The sequence below is a fragment of the Leopardus geoffroyi genome, chromosome X (genome assembly GCF_018350155.1).
Source record: "Leopardus geoffroyi isolate Oge1 chromosome X, O.geoffroyi_Oge1_pat1.0, whole genome shotgun sequence".
Lineage (NCBI taxonomy): Eukaryota > Metazoa > Chordata > Mammalia > Carnivora > Felidae > Leopardus > Leopardus geoffroyi.
In genome coordinates, this window is record NC_059343.1 from 47,142,768 (window position 1) to 47,159,526 (window position 16,759).

At 38.4% G+C, this 16,759-nt stretch overlaps 1 protein-coding gene across 1 annotated transcript in view; it reads right to left on the minus strand.

Moving 5' to 3' along the window:
* Nucleotides 1-16,759, minus strand: part of FAM120C (family with sequence similarity 120C) — a 126,850-nt gene that overhangs the window by 52,724 nt on the left and 57,367 nt on the right. The window contains exons 5-9 of the mRNA XM_045472954.1: nucleotides 16,009-16,111; nucleotides 15,366-15,442; nucleotides 14,654-14,934; nucleotides 13,438-13,711; nucleotides 12,618-12,789 (exon numbers count right to left, since the gene is read on the minus strand). Coding sequence (XP_045328910.1) covers nucleotides 12,618-12,789; nucleotides 13,438-13,711; nucleotides 14,654-14,934; nucleotides 15,366-15,442; nucleotides 16,009-16,111 — 907 coding nt within the window. The remainder of the gene's footprint in view (nucleotides 1-12,617; nucleotides 12,790-13,437; nucleotides 13,712-14,653; nucleotides 14,935-15,365; nucleotides 15,443-16,008; nucleotides 16,112-16,759) is intronic.

The following is a 16,759-nucleotide window of genomic DNA, read 5'->3' on the forward strand; positions in this document are numbered from 1 at the left end:
TGATCTGTATGCCTTCTATTTCGTTTTCTTGCCTTCTTGTGCTGGCTAGAACTTCCAGTACTATGCTGAAGAGCTGCAGTAGGGCATAACTAGACTTGCTCCTAATTTTAGGAGAAAAACATTTAGTCTTTCACCATTAAGTGTAATGTTGGCTGAAGGGTTTTTGTAGATGTTTTTTTATCAAGTTATAGGCATTCACCTCTACTCCTAGTTTTTTGGGGAGTTTTTTTTTTTCAGGAATGGTTGTTGAATTTTGTTAAATATTTTTCTGCATCCATTGAGATGACCATATTATTTTTCTTCTTTATCCTGTTTGTATGGTGGATTACATAGACTGATTTTTCAAATATTGAACTAGTTTTGCAAAATAGAACATACCCTACCAAATTACTATGGTGTGTAATTCTTTTTATATATTGCTGAATTCTATTGACTAATACCTTGTTAAGAACTTTTACATCTATATTGACAAAGGATATTGGTGTGAAGTATTATTTTTATGTACTGTCTTTATCTGATTGTAGTATCATGGTAATACTGGCTTTGTAGAATGATTTGGGAAGTGTTCTCTCCTATTTTCTGAAAAAGATGGTGTAGAATTGATGGTAATTCTTTTTAATTTAATTTAAATATTTATTGTCCACAATAAGGGCCTGATTGTGCAAAGCACTGCTGGAAATAAAAAGATATATGAGACAGTCTCTATCTACTCTTTTTTAAAAAAATTAATTATCGAGGGGTGCCTGGATGGCTCAGTTGGTACAGCATCCAACTCTCGATCTTGGGGTCATGAGTTAAGCCCCATGTTGGCTGTAGAGATTACATTAACAAAATTAGGGGTGCCTGGGTGGCTCAATACGTCGAGAGTCTGACTTCGGCTCAGGTCATGATCTCACAGTTCATGAGTTCAAGCCTGTCGTTGGGCTCTGCACTGACAGCTCACAGCCTGGAGCTTGCTTCAGATTCTGTGTTTCCCTCTCTCTGCCCTTCCCATGCTCATGCTCTGTCTGTCTGTCTCTCTCTCTCAAAAATAAATAAAAATTAAAAAATAATATAAAATTTTATTATTGAAATATAATTGACATACAATGTTCTATTAGTTTCAAGTATACAACATAGTGATTTGACAATTAAGTATTTGTTAAAAATATGGTAGAATTCTCTAGTGAAACTAATTCAGTCAGATTTCTTTTTTGGGAAATTTTAAATTAAATTTTATTAATATTTACAGGGCTATTCAAATTATCTATTTCATATCAGGTGTGTTTTGGTAGTTTGTAATTTTGAGAATTGATCCATTTTGTTTAAGTTGTCAAATTTATGTGTAGAGTTGTTTACAGTATTCCCATATAATCCTTTTGATGTCTGTAGGCACTGTGGTGTTATCTCCTGCCTCATTCTTGATATTAGTAATTTGTGTATTCTCTATTTTCCTTATTGTGGTCTTGCTAGAATTTCATCAATTTCATTGTTTTTTTCAAAGAATCAAGTTTTTGTTTCACTGATTTTTCTGTTATTTTTCTGTTTCCAATTCCACTGACCTTTGCTCTTTATTATTTCTTCATTTTAGTTTGCTGTAGGTTTAGGACAGATTAGAAATTTATCCCTTTTTCTAATTTGAGCATTTAGGACTATAAATTCCCTTTTCAGAAATTTAGCTCCATACCACAGATTTTAATATGCTGTATTTTTATTTTCATTTAGTTCCATGTATTTCCTTCTTTCCCTTAAGACTGGCTATTTGGGAGCACCTGGGTGGCTCAGTTGGTTAAGTGTCCGACTTCAGCTCAGGTCATGGCCTCACGGTTTGTGAGTTCGAGCCCTGCATTGGGCTTTCCTTGGAGCCTGGAGCCTGCTTCGGATTCTGTGTCTCCCTGTCTCTCTGCCCCTCCCCCACTTGTGCGCTCGCTCGCTCTCTCTCTCTCTCTCTCTCTCAAGAATAAATAAAACACTAAAAAAAGATTTTTAAAAAGTTTTGCTATTTGACCCAAGGTTTGGATAAAAGTACTTTGTTATCTTCCAAGTATTTCTAGATTTTCCTGTTATCTTTCTGTTGTTGATTTCTAATTTGATTTCATAGTGGTCTGAGAATATACCCTGTATAGTTTTAATTCTTTTAAATTTATTCAGGTTTGTTTTATGGCCCAGGATATGATCCATCTTGGTATATATTCTGTGGGCATGGAAAAGAACATGCATTTTGCTCTTGCTGCATGTTATATTAAGAATCAATTGATTGTTGTTGAGTTCTATATTACTGATGATTTTCTGTCTAGTTGTTCTATTCATTATTGAAAGGGGAGTTGAAGTCTCTAATTATAATTGGGGATTTGCCTTTTTTTCATTTAAGTTTTCTCAGTTGTTGCATCACATATTTTGTGGCTGTGTTTGGTGATACACATTTAGGATTGCTAGTCTTCTTGGTATATTGACCCTCTTACCAGTATATCATGTCCCTCTCTTTCCCTGGCAATTTGCTTTGCTCTGAAGTCCATTTTATGTGGTATTAATACAGCCATTCCTGATTTCTTTTCATTAATGTTTTCATGATATATAATTTTCCATCCTTCTACTTTCAACATACCTCTATCGTTTATATTTGAAGTGAATTTTTTTGTAGACAACATATAATTGGGTAATGATTTTTATCCAATCTGTCAATGTCTGTATTTTAATTTGTGTAATTAGAACACTTAAATTTAATGTAATGATTGATATGTTAGAGCTTAAGTCTATCATTTGTTTTGTTTGTTCTCTCCATTTTCCTATCTCTGCTTTCTTTTTCTCCCTTTTCTATAGGTTACATGTCCTTATTCTAGAATTTCATGTTGATTTATCTATAGTGTTTTTGAGTGTTTCTCTGTGTACAGCTTTTCCAGTGCATTTTCTAGGCACTGCATTATTTACACCTAACTCACCAAAGTCTACTGGTGTTGACATTTTACTTGTTCAAGTGAAGTATAAAAACCTGACCTGTTATGTCCCTTTAACCTTCCCCACTTACAATTGTCTTAAATATTTTCTCTACAGACATTGAGAACCACATTAAGCAGTGATAGTCTTGCTTTAACTGTGAAAACTCAAGAAAAGCAAAGACGACTGTATTTATCTACATTTTTGTTCTTTCCATTGTATTTCCTTCCTGATGTTACAAGAATCCTTCTATTTCTAACTGTCTATTTTAATTCCAGTTACTTAACATACAGTGTTATTTTAGTTTCAGATGTACAATACAATGATTCAACACTTCCATACATCACCCTGTGCTCATCACAAGTGCACTCTTTAATTTCCATCCCCATCTCCCCAACTTCCTCCCCTCTGGTAACCATGAGTTTATTTATTCCCTGTAGTGAAAAGTCTGTTTCTTGCTTGGACTATCTCTCTCTTTCAATTTTTTCCCTTGTTTGTTTTGTTCTTTAAATTCCACATGAGTGAAACCATATGGTATTTGTCGTTCTCTGACTTATTTTGCTTAGCATTATACTCTCTAGCTTCATTGGTATCATTGCAAATGGCAATATTTCATTACTTTTTAGGGCTGAATAATATTCCAATATATAATCCAATGCAATATTAAACACACACACACACACACACACACACACACACACACAAACATACACACCACATCTTCATCCATTCACCGACTGTTGGACACTTGGGCTGCTTCCATAAAATGGCTATAATAAATAATGCTGCTATAAACAAAAGGGTACATGTATCCCTTTGAATTAGTGTTTCTGTATCATTTGGGTAAATGTCCATTAATGAGATTGCTGGATCAAAAAGGAGTTCTAGTCTTAAATTTCTGAGGAACCTCCTCCACACTGCCTGCCACAGTGGCTGCATGAGTTTGCATTCCCATCAATGGTGCAAGAGGGTTCATCTTTCTCCACGTTCTTGACAATACCTATTGTTTCCTGTGTTGTTGATTTTGGCCATTCTGACAGGTGTGAAGTAACATCTCATTGTAATTTTGATTTGCATTCCCCTGATGAGCATCTTTTCATGTGTCTATTGGCCATGTGGTTGTCTTCTTTGGAGAAATGTCTGTTCATGTCTTCTGCCCATTTAATAATTGGGTTACTTGTTTTTTGGGTGTTGAGTTTTGTAAGTTCTTCATATACTTTAGATACTAGCCCTTTATGAAATATATCATTTGCAAATATCTTCTCCCATTCTGGAGGTTGCCTTTTAGTTTTCTTGATTGTTTCCTTTGCTGTGCAGAAGCTTTCTATGTAGATGTAATCCTAATAGTTTTTGTTTTTGTTTCCCTTGCCTCAGGTGACATATCTAGAAAAAAGTTGCTATGACTAGTGTGAAAGAAGTTACTGCATGTGTACTCTTCTAAGATTTTTATGATTTTGGGTCTCACATTTAGGTCTTTAATCTATTTCGAACTTATTTTTGTGTACAAGTAAGTGGTCCAGTTTCATTCTTTTGAACGGTGCTGCCCAATTTTCCCAATAGCATTTGTTGAAGAGACTTTTTCCACTGTATATTGTTTCTGCTTTGGTGAAGATTAATTGACCATATAATTGTGGGTTTATTTCTGAATTTTGTATTCTATTCCATTGATCTATGTGTCTCTATTTTTGTGTCAGTACTATGCTTTTTGATTTACTACAGCTTTGTAATATAACTTGAAGTTTGGAATTGTGATGCCTCCAGCTTTGCTTTTCTTATTGAAGGTTGCTTTGGCTATTCAGGGTCTTTGGTGGTTCCATACAGATTTTAGGATTGTTTATTCTAGCTATGTGAAAAATGCTGTTGGTATTTTGATAGGGATTGCATTAAATGTGTAGATTGCTTTAGGTAGTAAAGACATTTTAACAATATTTGTTTCTCTAATCCAGGAGCATGGAATGTCTTTCCATTTCTGTATGACATTTTCAATTTCTTTCATCAGTATTTTATAGTTTTCAGAGGACAGTTCTTTCACCTCTTTGGTTAGGCTTATTCCTAACCAAATCTTATTATTTTGGGTACAATTGTAAATAAGATTATTTTCTTAATTTCTCTTTTTGCTGCTTCATTATTGGTGTATAGAAATGCAACAGATTTCTGTACATTGATTTTGATTCCTGTGATTTTACTGAATTTCTTTATCAGTTCTAGCAGTTTTTGGTGGAGCCTTTAGGGTTTTCTATATATAGTATCACGTCCTCTGCAAACAGTGAGAGTTTTACATCTTCCTTACTGATGTGGATTCTTTTTATTTCTTTTTGTTGTCTGATTGCTGTGGCTAGACCATCCAGTACTATGTTGAATAAAAGTGGTAAGAGTGGACATCCTTTGTCTTGTTGCTGACCTTAGAGGAAAAGCTCTTAGTTCTTCCCCATTAAGGATGATGTCAACTGTAGGTTTTTCATAGATGGCCTTTATCATGTTCAGGTATGTTTTCTCTAACTCTATTTTGTTGAGGGTTTTTATCATAAATGGATCCTGTACCCTGTCAAATGCTTTCTCTGCATCTATTGAAATGATCATATGGTTATCCTTTTAATGATGTATCACATTGATTGATTTGTGAATATTAAACCACTCCTTGCAACACAGATATAAATCCCATTGATCATGGTGAATGATTTCTTTGAATGTGTTGTTGGATTTGCTATGCTAGTATTTGTTGAGGATTTTTATGTCTATATTCATAAGAGATATTGGCCTGTAGTTCTCTTTTCTAGTGGTGTCTTTAACTGGTTTTGGTATCAGGGTAATACTGGGCTCATAGAATGAATTTGAAGGTTTCCTTTTCTATTTTCTGGAATAGTTCAAGAAGTATAGGCATTAACTATTATATCTTTTTCTTTCTTTCTTTCTTTCTTTCTTTCTTTCTATCTATCTTTCTTTCTTTCTTTCTTTCTTTGAGAGTGAGCACATGAGTGGGGCAGGGGCAAAGGAAGAGGAAGAGGGAGAATCCCAGCACAGAGCCCAATGTGGGGCTTGATCTCACAACTGTGAGATCATGACCTGAGCTGAAATCAAGAGTCAGACACTTAATGGACTGAGCCACCCAGGTGCTCCTAACTATTCTTTAAATGTTTGGTAGAATTTGCCTGTGAACCCATATGGTCCTGGACTTTTGTTTGTTGGGGGAATTTTTGATTACTGACTCAATTTTCTTGCTGGTTATCGATCTATTCAAATTTTCTATTTCTTCCTGTTTTTGTTTTGGTAGTTTATATGTTTCTGAGAATTTATCCATTTCTTCTAGTTGTCCAATTTGTTGGCATATAGTTTTTCATAATATTCTCTCATAATTGTTCATATTTCTGTGTTTTTAGTTGTTATTTCTCCTCTCTCATTTGTAATTTTATTTATTTAAGACCTTTCTCTTTTTTCTGGGTAAGTCTGGCTAGAGGTTTATCAATTTTATTGATCTTTTCAAAGAACCAGCTCCTGGCTTCACTGACCTGCTCTAGTATTATTTTTCTGGTTTCTATATCATTTACTACTGCTCTAATCTTTATTATTTCTTTCTTTCTGCTAGTTTTAGGTTTTGTTTGTTCTTCTTTTTCTAGATCCTTTAGGTGTAAGGTTAGGTTGTTTATCTGAGATTTTTCTTGTTTCTTGATGTAGGCCTGTATTGCTATAAACTTCCCTCTTAAGTACCACTTTTGCTGCATCCCGAACTTTTGGATTATTGTGCTTTCATTTTCACTTGTTTCCATGTACTTTTTAAATTCTTCTTTTATCTCCTGGCTGACCTATTCATTGTTTAGTAGCATGTTATTTAACCTCCATGTATTTGTGGTCTTTCCAGATGTTTTCTTGTGGTTGATTTCTACTTTCATAGCATTGTGGTCAGAAAGTATGCAAGGTATGACTTTGATCTTGAATTTTTTGAGATTTGTATTGTGGCCTAATATGTGATCTATTATGGAGAATGTTCCTTGCATACTTGAAAAGAAAGTGTATTCTGCTATTTTAGTATGGAATGTTTTGAATGGATCTTTTAATTTCATCTGTTCTAGTGTGATTCAAAATCATTGTTTCCTTCATGATGTTCTGTTTAGATCATTTCTCCACTGGGATAATTGGGGTGTTAAGGTCCCATACTATCATTGTATTATTCCGAATTAGTTCCTTTAGTGCTCCTGTCTTGGTTGCACAAATATTTACAATTGTTATATCTTTTTGTTGGATTGTCCTCTTTATTATTATATAGTGTCTTCCTTTTTCCCTTGTTACAGTCTTTCTTTTAAAGTCTGTTTTGTCCGGTAGAAGTATTGTTACCCTGGCTTTGTTTTGACATCTATTTGCATGATAGATGTTTCTCCGCCCTCTCTCACTTTCTATGTGTGGGTGTCTTTAGGTCTAAAATGGGTTTCTTTGAGGGTTGCCTGGGTGGCTCAGTCGGTTAAGCATCCAACTTCGGCTCAGGTCATGATCCCCCAGTCTGTGGGTTCGAGCCCCACGTCGGGCTCTGTGCTGATAGCTCAGAGCCTGGAGCCTGCTTCAGATTCTGTGTCTCCCTCTCTCTACCCCTCCCCCACTTGTGCTCTGTCTCTGTCTCTCAAAAATGAATAAATGTAAAAAAATTTTTAAATGGGTCTCTTGTAGGCAGCATATAGATGGGTTTTGTTTTTTATCCACTCTGCTAACCTATGTCTTTTTCTTTTCAAGTTTTTATTTAAATACTAGTTAAAATATATGGTAAAATTGGTTTCAGGTGTAGAATTTAGTGATTCATGACTTATATATAACATCCAGTGCTCATCACAACAACTGCTCTCCTTAACACCCATCACCCTTTTAGCCCACTCTCCCACCCACCTCCCTACCACCCTATGTCTTTTGATTGGAGCATTTAGTCCATTTACATTCAAAGTAATTATTGATAGATATGTATTTATTGCCATTTTATTACGTTTTCTGGTTGTTTCTGAAGATGTTCTCTGATCCTTTCCTGTCTTTGTCTCTTTCACGTTTTGCTGATTTTCTTTAGTGCTGTATTTGGATTTCTTTCTCTTTATTCTTTGTATATTTATTAGTGGTTTTTCATATATGGTTACCATTAGGTTTGTATATAGTATATGTGCTGCCGAAGCGAGCACTCATTAGGTTTGTATATAACCTCTTCTGCATATAGCAGTCTATATTAAGTTGATGGTCATTTATGTTTGAACCATTTTCTCCCTCCTCCCATTTTATGTATATGTTATTATATTGCATATCATTTTTTTGTGAGTTCCTTATTTTTTTACAGAAAAATTCATTTTTACTGCTTTTGTGTTTCCTACCTCTATACTGTCACTTTTGGTATCTTCTTTTTACTCATAATATGCCTTTCCATATTTCTTGCAGAGTTGGTTTAGTGGTCACAAACTCCTTTAGTTTTGTGTGTCTGTAAAACTCTATTTCTCCTTGTATTCTGAATGAAAACCTTGCCGGATAGAGTATTCTTAGCTACTGATTTTTCCCAGTCAGCACTTTGAATATATCATGCCACTCCCTTTTGGCTTTCTAAATTTTTATTGAAAAATTATGGGTTTTCCCTTGTAAGTTAATGACTTCTTTGGTCTTGCTACTTTTAGATTTTTTATCACTATATTTTATAAATTTAATTACAATATGTCTTGGTATTGGTGTGGTTTTCTTGATTTTGTTGGAGGTTCTCTATGCCTCCTCAATCTGAATATCTCTTTCCGCAGATTAGGGAAGTTTTCAGCTATTATTCAAATAAATTTTCTGACCACCTTTCTCTTTCTGCTTCTTCTAAGACTCCTATAATACAAATGTTAGTACATTTAATGGAGTCAATGAGTTCCCCAAGTCTATTCTCATTTTGCATAATTCTTTTCTCTCTCCTTTGTTCAGCTTGATTACTTTCCATTACTCTGTCTTCTAGGTTACTAATTTGTTCCTCTGCTTCTCCCATCCTGCTGTTCATTCCATCAAGTGTGTTTCTCATCTCATTTATTGTGCCCTTTATTGTTGTTATGTCATTCCTTATCTCTGTGTGAAGTGTCACACTCATGTCTTCCACTCTTTTCTCAAGTCCAGTGAGTATCCTTATGATCATTGCTTTAATTTCTTTATCTGGCATGTTACTTATATCTGTTTTGCTTAGATCTATGGCTGTGGACTTATCATTTCTTTCATTTGGGATAAATTTGTTTCTTCATTTTGTCTGCCTCTCTGTATCAATTTCTCTGTGCTAAGAAAGTCAGTTGCGTCTTCTGTTCTTGAAAATAGTGAATTTATGAAGATTCAGTCCTGGAGTGCCCTGTGGTGGAGGTCCCCTGTTCACCAGAATCTGGCACTTTAGGACAGTATCCTAGGTATGTTGCTTATGCCCTGCTGTTGTGTCTGAGTCACTTTTCCTTTCCATGTAGTCGTCTGCACTGACTCTCTGCCTGTTGTGGGCTGTACTTGCTCCCTGTGGTGTTAGTGGGACCCAAGCAGGCCAGCCTGGAGTGGGGGGGGGGGCATGCCCACCAGAGAATGGGAGCAGGGCGACAGTATTAGCAAAATGTGTGCTGGGTCAGATCTCTTTAAGTGCTGCAGTGGCTAGGGGTTGTGCCCTGGGCAACCACACATACAATAGCAGCCAGGGGTGCATGGTGGACATGGTGCAATATGGTGCCTATGGGCGCTTGGCTGGGCAGACACACAAAGGTGACTGGGGGCACGTGGCTTAGGAACACACAAGTGTGCCTGGGGCCACGCAGCTAAGCACTGCACGGCAGACATGCCTGGTGCTCGGTGGCAGCTGTGCACCTGGTGGCTGGGTGGGGCACCTACTCAGCTTTAACAAAATCTGCCCTGAGCCCAGGGCTGAGGCCAGCAGGCCTGGAGTGGGCAAGTCCTTGCACTGCTAGTGGGTTAGGTACCAAATGTCTGTGCAGTCCTGCCTCCAGCAGGTGTCTCTGTGCTTATGCTGGGAGGTAGGGGAGGAAAGTGGCACCTGCCAGCTCCCTCATTTCTGAAGTCTCCCAACATGCTCAGAAATAAATATGAACATATCTGTCTCCTATTTGCCTCTAGAGCTGTGTAAACTGCTGTTTTTATGTTGCCTCTCCACCCAGCCTGCTGTTTCCTTAAGGGCAGCAACCCGACTGTCACTCACCCTCTCAGTTGGCTCAGTGTTGACTCAGGAAACTTTTAGTACTTTTTTAAAGTTTATTTATTTATTTTGAGAGAGAGAGAGAGAGAGAGCGAGAGCAGGGGAGGGGCAGAGAGAGAGAGGGAGAGAGAGAATCCCAAGCAGGCTCCGCACTGTCAGTGAAGAGCCCAATGCAGGGCTCAAACTCAGGAACTGCAAGATCATGACCTGAGCTGAAATCAAGAATTGGAGACTCAATGGACTGAGCCACCCAGGTGCCCCAGTAAACAGATTTTTGAAGCTCCAGCTTCCAAGTCCCACAGATTTTACAAACTCACGGAATTCTGCTCCTCTGTTTCTTAAAGCCAAAAGCAATGGGGATTAGTTTTTTCCTGTGGAAACTCCCTGGTGTGAAGGTCCTCTGTCCTCTCCTGTGCATGCAGCTCCCTCCCTTCGGTGGGCAGCCTCACTCCACCTTTCTGACCTTCCTAATCTTTCAAATGCAGCTTCTGCTCTATATTTAGTTGTGGAGTTTGTTCTGCTGGTCTTTAGATCACTCTCCAATTTATTAACTTGGATGCGGATGATATCTAGTTGAAACGTGGGATGGAGTGAGCTCTGGGTCCTCCTATTCTGCCATGTTCCCAAGCTCCTCCCAATATTTCTCCTTTTATCATTGCCTTTTTGTGCAGATGGATACCGTTAGCCATCCTTTTACAGTAGCGCTACTTGTGAAAAATTATCCTAGTTTTCCTTCATCTGAGAATGTGTTGATGTCCCCTACATTCCTGGAGGATGTTTTTGTTTGATATAGAATTCTGAACTGACATTTCTTTTCTTTCAGCCCTAGAAAGTGTTGTGCTACTTCCTCCTGGAATCTGGGTTCTGATGAGAGATCAGCTGTCATATTATTTTGCCCCTATGGGTAAAGCAGTCTGCTTTCAATAATTTTTGTCTTTAGCTTTCAAAGGTTTCACCATGATAGATCTTAGCAAGGATTTCTTTGGGTTTATACTGTGGATAATTCACTCAGCTTCCTAACTCTGTGGGCTGATTCTGTTTTTCCCAAATTTGATAATATTTCAGCCATTATTTATTTGAATCCTCCTGCAGCCCCACCCTCTTTCTTCTGTCTTTCGGGAACTCTGATGATACAAATATTAGACCTTTTGTTCTAGTTTTACTGGTCGCTGTTCATTTTTTTTCAGTGTATTTTCTATTATTCAGATTGGGTAATTTCTATTGTTCTATCTCCAAATTCACTATTTCTTCTATTGTCTCCAATTTGCTGTTGAACTCAACTATTAAGTATTTTGTTATTGTATTTTTTAGTTCTTAATTTCCATTTCTTCTTTATATCTCCTATTTCTTTGCTAAGACTTTCTGATTTTAATTTGTATCAAACATATTCAGAATTGTTTGTCAAAGCATTTTTACAATGGCTGCTTTGAAATCCCTGCTAGGTAACTGAAACATCTGTGTTATCTCAATGTAGGCATCTATTGATTTTTTTTCTTTGGTTATTTTGAGATCGCAGTTTGAAATCTTTCTGTTTCTTAGTATGAAGAGGGATTTTCCATTGAAATCTGGACATTTGGGGTATTATATTAAAAGACTCTGGGTCTTATTTTAATTTTGTGTTTTAGCAGGTCTTTTCTGACATCACTCTGTTGAGTGAAGGGGGATGCTTTCTCATCACTGCCAAGTGGGAGTGAAAGTCCTGGCTCCACATTCAGCTCCTCCTCTTGCTTGTTGTAGTCTGACAAGAGTAGACATCTAGGCTCTTCATCCAGTCTTTGCTACTAGGGGTGATGGTTGGCTGCAGTTTTTCTGTGGTGTTTGGCTAGAGCAGATTAGTTATTACCTAAAAATTTTCTGTTTGCTAGGTTGTTTCTTTTGGGTCCTTTGACTAGAGAGAGAAGGCATTTCTTGGGGCTTTTACTGGTCTGTACCTGTTGGTGTTTCTGGGCTGCCAGCTGGTCCCACACCTAGTCTAAGATATATGCAGCAATAAGAAAACCCAGGGAACTCACCACTGCATTATTCCTTGGATCCCGAAGTCCTTAGCCAGTCTGACTTCTTCTCTTTACCTTCTAGAATGTCTTGTACTTGTTATATATATAATATCCTGGGCTTTTAGGTGTATTTAGCAGGAGGAATAAGGACAGTATATGTACTCTATCTTCCCAGAAGCAGAAATCTAGAGGGTTCTTTTGAACACACTAATTTGACCATGTCACTCTGCAGCTTAAAACACCTCAATGGCTCCAACTCTACAGGATCAAATCCAAAACAAAACCTTACTGAGGAGGAGAAACCATGTCAGATACACCTCTACATTCCCAAAGTCCAGCATGGTTTTAATAAGTAGTAGCTACTCTGAATGCTTAATGATTAAAGAACTGAGGCTTAAGTTAATGCATTTGCCATACTAATATGTATTCTGGCGAATTATGCATTTTCTCAAAGACTGCTCCATTGTCACAGGTATGATGTGCTTGCACAGATGTTTTTGTTCCACACCAAACTTTGAGAGAACTGTTGAAGTTAAAACAATACTTACCTTCCACAGGTAGCCGCCGCCGTATAGCTAGGCGTTCCATTTTCCGTTGTGTTTCTGCCAGACTGAAAAGGACCCCATATACGTACTGACGAGCTGACCGGAACAGGAGAGCAGCTGGAGGCAGCTCCATGTTACACTCATCTTCAATACATACGGGGATCTTAATCTCACCCTAATAAGAAAATGGTCCAGGGGAAAGAACATAATGAGTTACCTCAAGGTTTGGAATTGAGCTGAGAAGAATCAGTCATGAACTACAGCCTCTATAGCCTAGCTACTAAATTTGCTACTTATATTTAACAGAGTTTCAGACTAAAAGGCCTAGATAACCATAGCCAGCATAAAAGCTACGGTTTTTAGAGTCTGTGCTATGACTGACTATAGCTGAATAAATGGGTTAAGTCCATCTTGGACATTTTGTTGGGGGATGGACTTGTATAGTAAGACTGGAGGAAGGGAACAAAGCTCTGAAGAAATAGAGGAAGAGGTAAAGAACAAGGGCATAAAGCCTCTTCTTAGACTGTGCCCAGCCCTAGACCAACATGGTGCATTATCTTCTTTCTGCGGTGTTTGGCTAGAGCAGATTATATTATTTTACAATTATAGTTATCTTCTTGGGGCCTCATTTATTGGAAAGTCCCATCTACTGCTGGTCTCACCTCATCTGGGGCCCTTAATGTAAAGAGGAACCCCAGCATACTTGGTCTCCTTTTATCTCCCTTCAGATACCAATTAGAATGTTCTCTGGTAACTTATGGCTCTAGGAAGTGTGAAGTACAGTGGTAAAAGCAGGGAGGTAGGTGCTGATGTGCTTTATTACCTTAGTGAGAACATGGTAGATATATGGATACATAAGACCCCTTCGATGTCTGTGTTCAGCAACCCGCAAGACTTCTGGAGCTACTGGAGGTAAGGGTGGAATGGTGATGTCCATGTGGTTCCTTGTAGACATAGACAGCAGGGATGGGATGTGGGGCTCGCCATCACCCAGGCTGGCATCTGAAACTCCAGCATCGATGGGCTGTACCCAGGACCCTCTGTCACCATTTGGATCATCCCATCCAGGCTGCTGCTGAAGTGTTTCCGTGATACGACTAAAAATTTAGGAAGACCGTGTAGAAGAAAGGAGGTTGATAAAGATATTCCAATTCAAGATGTCTGTCTGATCCCAAGGAATCTTACAAACCCTCTGGAAGTCAAGACACTGGGTTAGTATTGGACCTGATACCTTTCAGCTACACCTTGTAAGATGCCATGCCTTGAGTCAGCTTACGTTCTAAGAAACTAATTACAACTGAAATCTCAGAGCAGCTCTATTTTCCCCAGAATAATCTGCTTGGAGAAATAATCTAAGAACAAATAAGCTAGTACAAAACACCACTGTTTTAATCCTCAGAACCCTGTCTTAATATAACTGCCTACTCAACTATTCTAATACTTCAACTCTATAAATTCTTTTCACTTATTTTTTACATTTGATCCACAGCCCTCAAAAATTGAGAAATGACAGCCATGAAATGTAGCACACTCATACCTAGGGCTTTCCTAACCAGCTGCTATGCTTCCTTTTACTTCAGTCGCTTGGGTATCTGAAAATTACCACCTGTACAGAGTCAAAATGAGTATGAAGTAGCCAAGCATAGAGTTTTTCTACTTCACTTAAGAGGAAACAGCCACAGGGGCGCCTGGGTGGCTCAGTCGGTTAAGTGTCTAACTTCAGCTCAGGTCATGATCTCATGGTTTGAGAGTTCGAGCCCCGCATTGGGCTCTGTGATGAAAGCTCAGAGCCTGGAGCCTGCTTTGGATTCTGTGTCTCCCTTTCTCTCTGCCCTCCCCTGCTCACGCTCTGTCTGTCTGTCTCTCTCTTTCTCTCTCTCTCTCTCAAAAAATAAATAAACATTAAAAAAAAGAGCAAAGAGCCACAGAGAAAATCAAGGTACATATACTCCTCCACACTCCAACCCAGGTTACCAGCAAAAAGAGAAATACAGATGCTTCAGAAGTCTGTTCCCTTGGGTACCTATTCAGACACTTACTCAGAGCTGGCTCCATTTGGTTCATCACCATCAGAGGAAGAGGAGTGAGAAGAGTCTGGTCCCAAAGGAGGTGAAGCTTTGGAAGTCAGGTAATTGGGAAACTGGGATGCAGAGGAGTCATAAGAGACAGCCCAATTGGCAAAGGGGCTGTCCTGCAGCATGGGATCCTCAGAAAAAGGATGGGATTCCCCCAAAGCATGGGAAGAGAAGAGAAGAGAGGAGTTGGGCCCCGTTGGGAATGGTGGTGGATATTTCATTTTCTGGGGCACATGGTGAGAAAACTAAAGAATAAAACAGATAGAAAAGCTATTTAAAATTTGAACTGGCTCCAAAATAGCTCCCTCAGAAGTTGTGACACAGTGGATAATGCCAGAAGCGGGAATTATTGGGATACAAAGAAACTACTGAGAATAATAAGAAATTATTCTAACAGTGATATATGGACAGAATACTCCAGAGGCAGGACAATAGCCCAACCATGTCTCCTAGAACCATTCTCTGACATTAGCTAATCTACCTTCACATCATCCTATTGGTTAGTGATTTGGATGTTTTCTTTGCATAGTCTGTTGAGAACATGACATAGGTATATACAGCCTTGATATTCTGATAACACTGAATTACCTTAACTCCTTAACTCAGAGTATAAAAATCAGGAAGCAACCTGAGTCTAATGATAACAAATGGTCTTGGGCCTCTTGAAAGATATTACCATTGGCTTTCCAGCAGAGATAGTGCCCATCTGATTTCGTGGAAGGGGAGGATTTCCAAGCCGATTATTCCGAAAACCTGAAGCCAAGAGAAAGGGCCATACTTTAATCAATCCTAATAATTCTACTATATTATATTCCGCTAACCCCATATTGCTTGAAAAATTATTATTAATAAGTTATAATTTATTGAACAGCAGCTATGTGCCATGCCAAGAAACTTAAAGAAATTATTTCATCTAAAAAACCCCCCATAAAATAGGTATCATGAGCTGTATTTCATACATGCAAATGTGACTAGTTAAGATCACACAGCTATTAAGCAGCAGAGGTAGAATTCAAACTCAGGCTGAAACCAAAGACAGGACTATTTTATATACACCAGGCCATACTGGAGGTTAGTGCCGGAAGAAGCCCAAGCTAAGGAAATAGCATTAGACCCCATCTACAAATTTGAGAAATCAGTGCCCTGCCTCATGTCACCACTCTTATTACATGGAAGTCAAAAGGAGAGTGCCCACCAAACAAGAATGACTTCTGTAAGAGTGTAATACAAACAAGTCATTCCACTCTGGCCCTGGAATTCCCAGGAGGGACTCAGTTTCCCCTTTGGATACAGCAGCTAGCATCAGATAGAAGCCTTACCTAGAAAGGAGGAGGGACCCACTGGCAGTGAAGAGAGTTTGGTTGTGACTGAATAGTACTCAACTGCTTTCTTGAATCTCTCTATTTTATCTTCTGTCCTAGACTGGATGTTAGAACATTAGATGTTCAGGAAAAGAAAGAACATGAGAGTGTCTTTTTCATGCAATTTATAATCAGAAAGTCAAAACAGTAGCAGAAATAAAATGTTTTAAGAAACCCAAGAGAGCAGGGGTGCCTGGGTGGCTCAGTCAGTTAAGCGTCGATTCTTGATATCTTGATTTCACAGTTGTAGGATGGGGCCCTGTGTTGGGGTTGCTCAGCATGGAGCCTGCTTGGGATTCATTCTCTCTCTCTCTCTCTCTCTCTCTCTCTCTCTCTCTCTTGCCCCTCCCCTGCTCATTCTCTTTCAAAAATAAATAAATGAACATTAAAAAATAAGAGAAAACCAAGAGAGCAATTTTTCATGTTGCACAAAAGATTAGGTAGGGAGAGAGCATTATAGAATGCAAAATCCGCGGGGCGCCTGGGTGGCTCAATCAGTTGAATGTCTGACTTCAACTCAGGTCATGATCTTGTGGTTGGTGAGTTCAAGCCCCACATGGAGCTCTGTGCTGACAGCTCAGAGCCTGAAGCCTGCTTCGGATTCTGTGTCTCCGTCTCTCTCTGCCCCTCCCCCACTCTGCGTTCTGTTTCTCTCTCTCAAAAAATGAACATTAAAAAAAATTTTAAAAAAGAATGCAACATCTCGAAT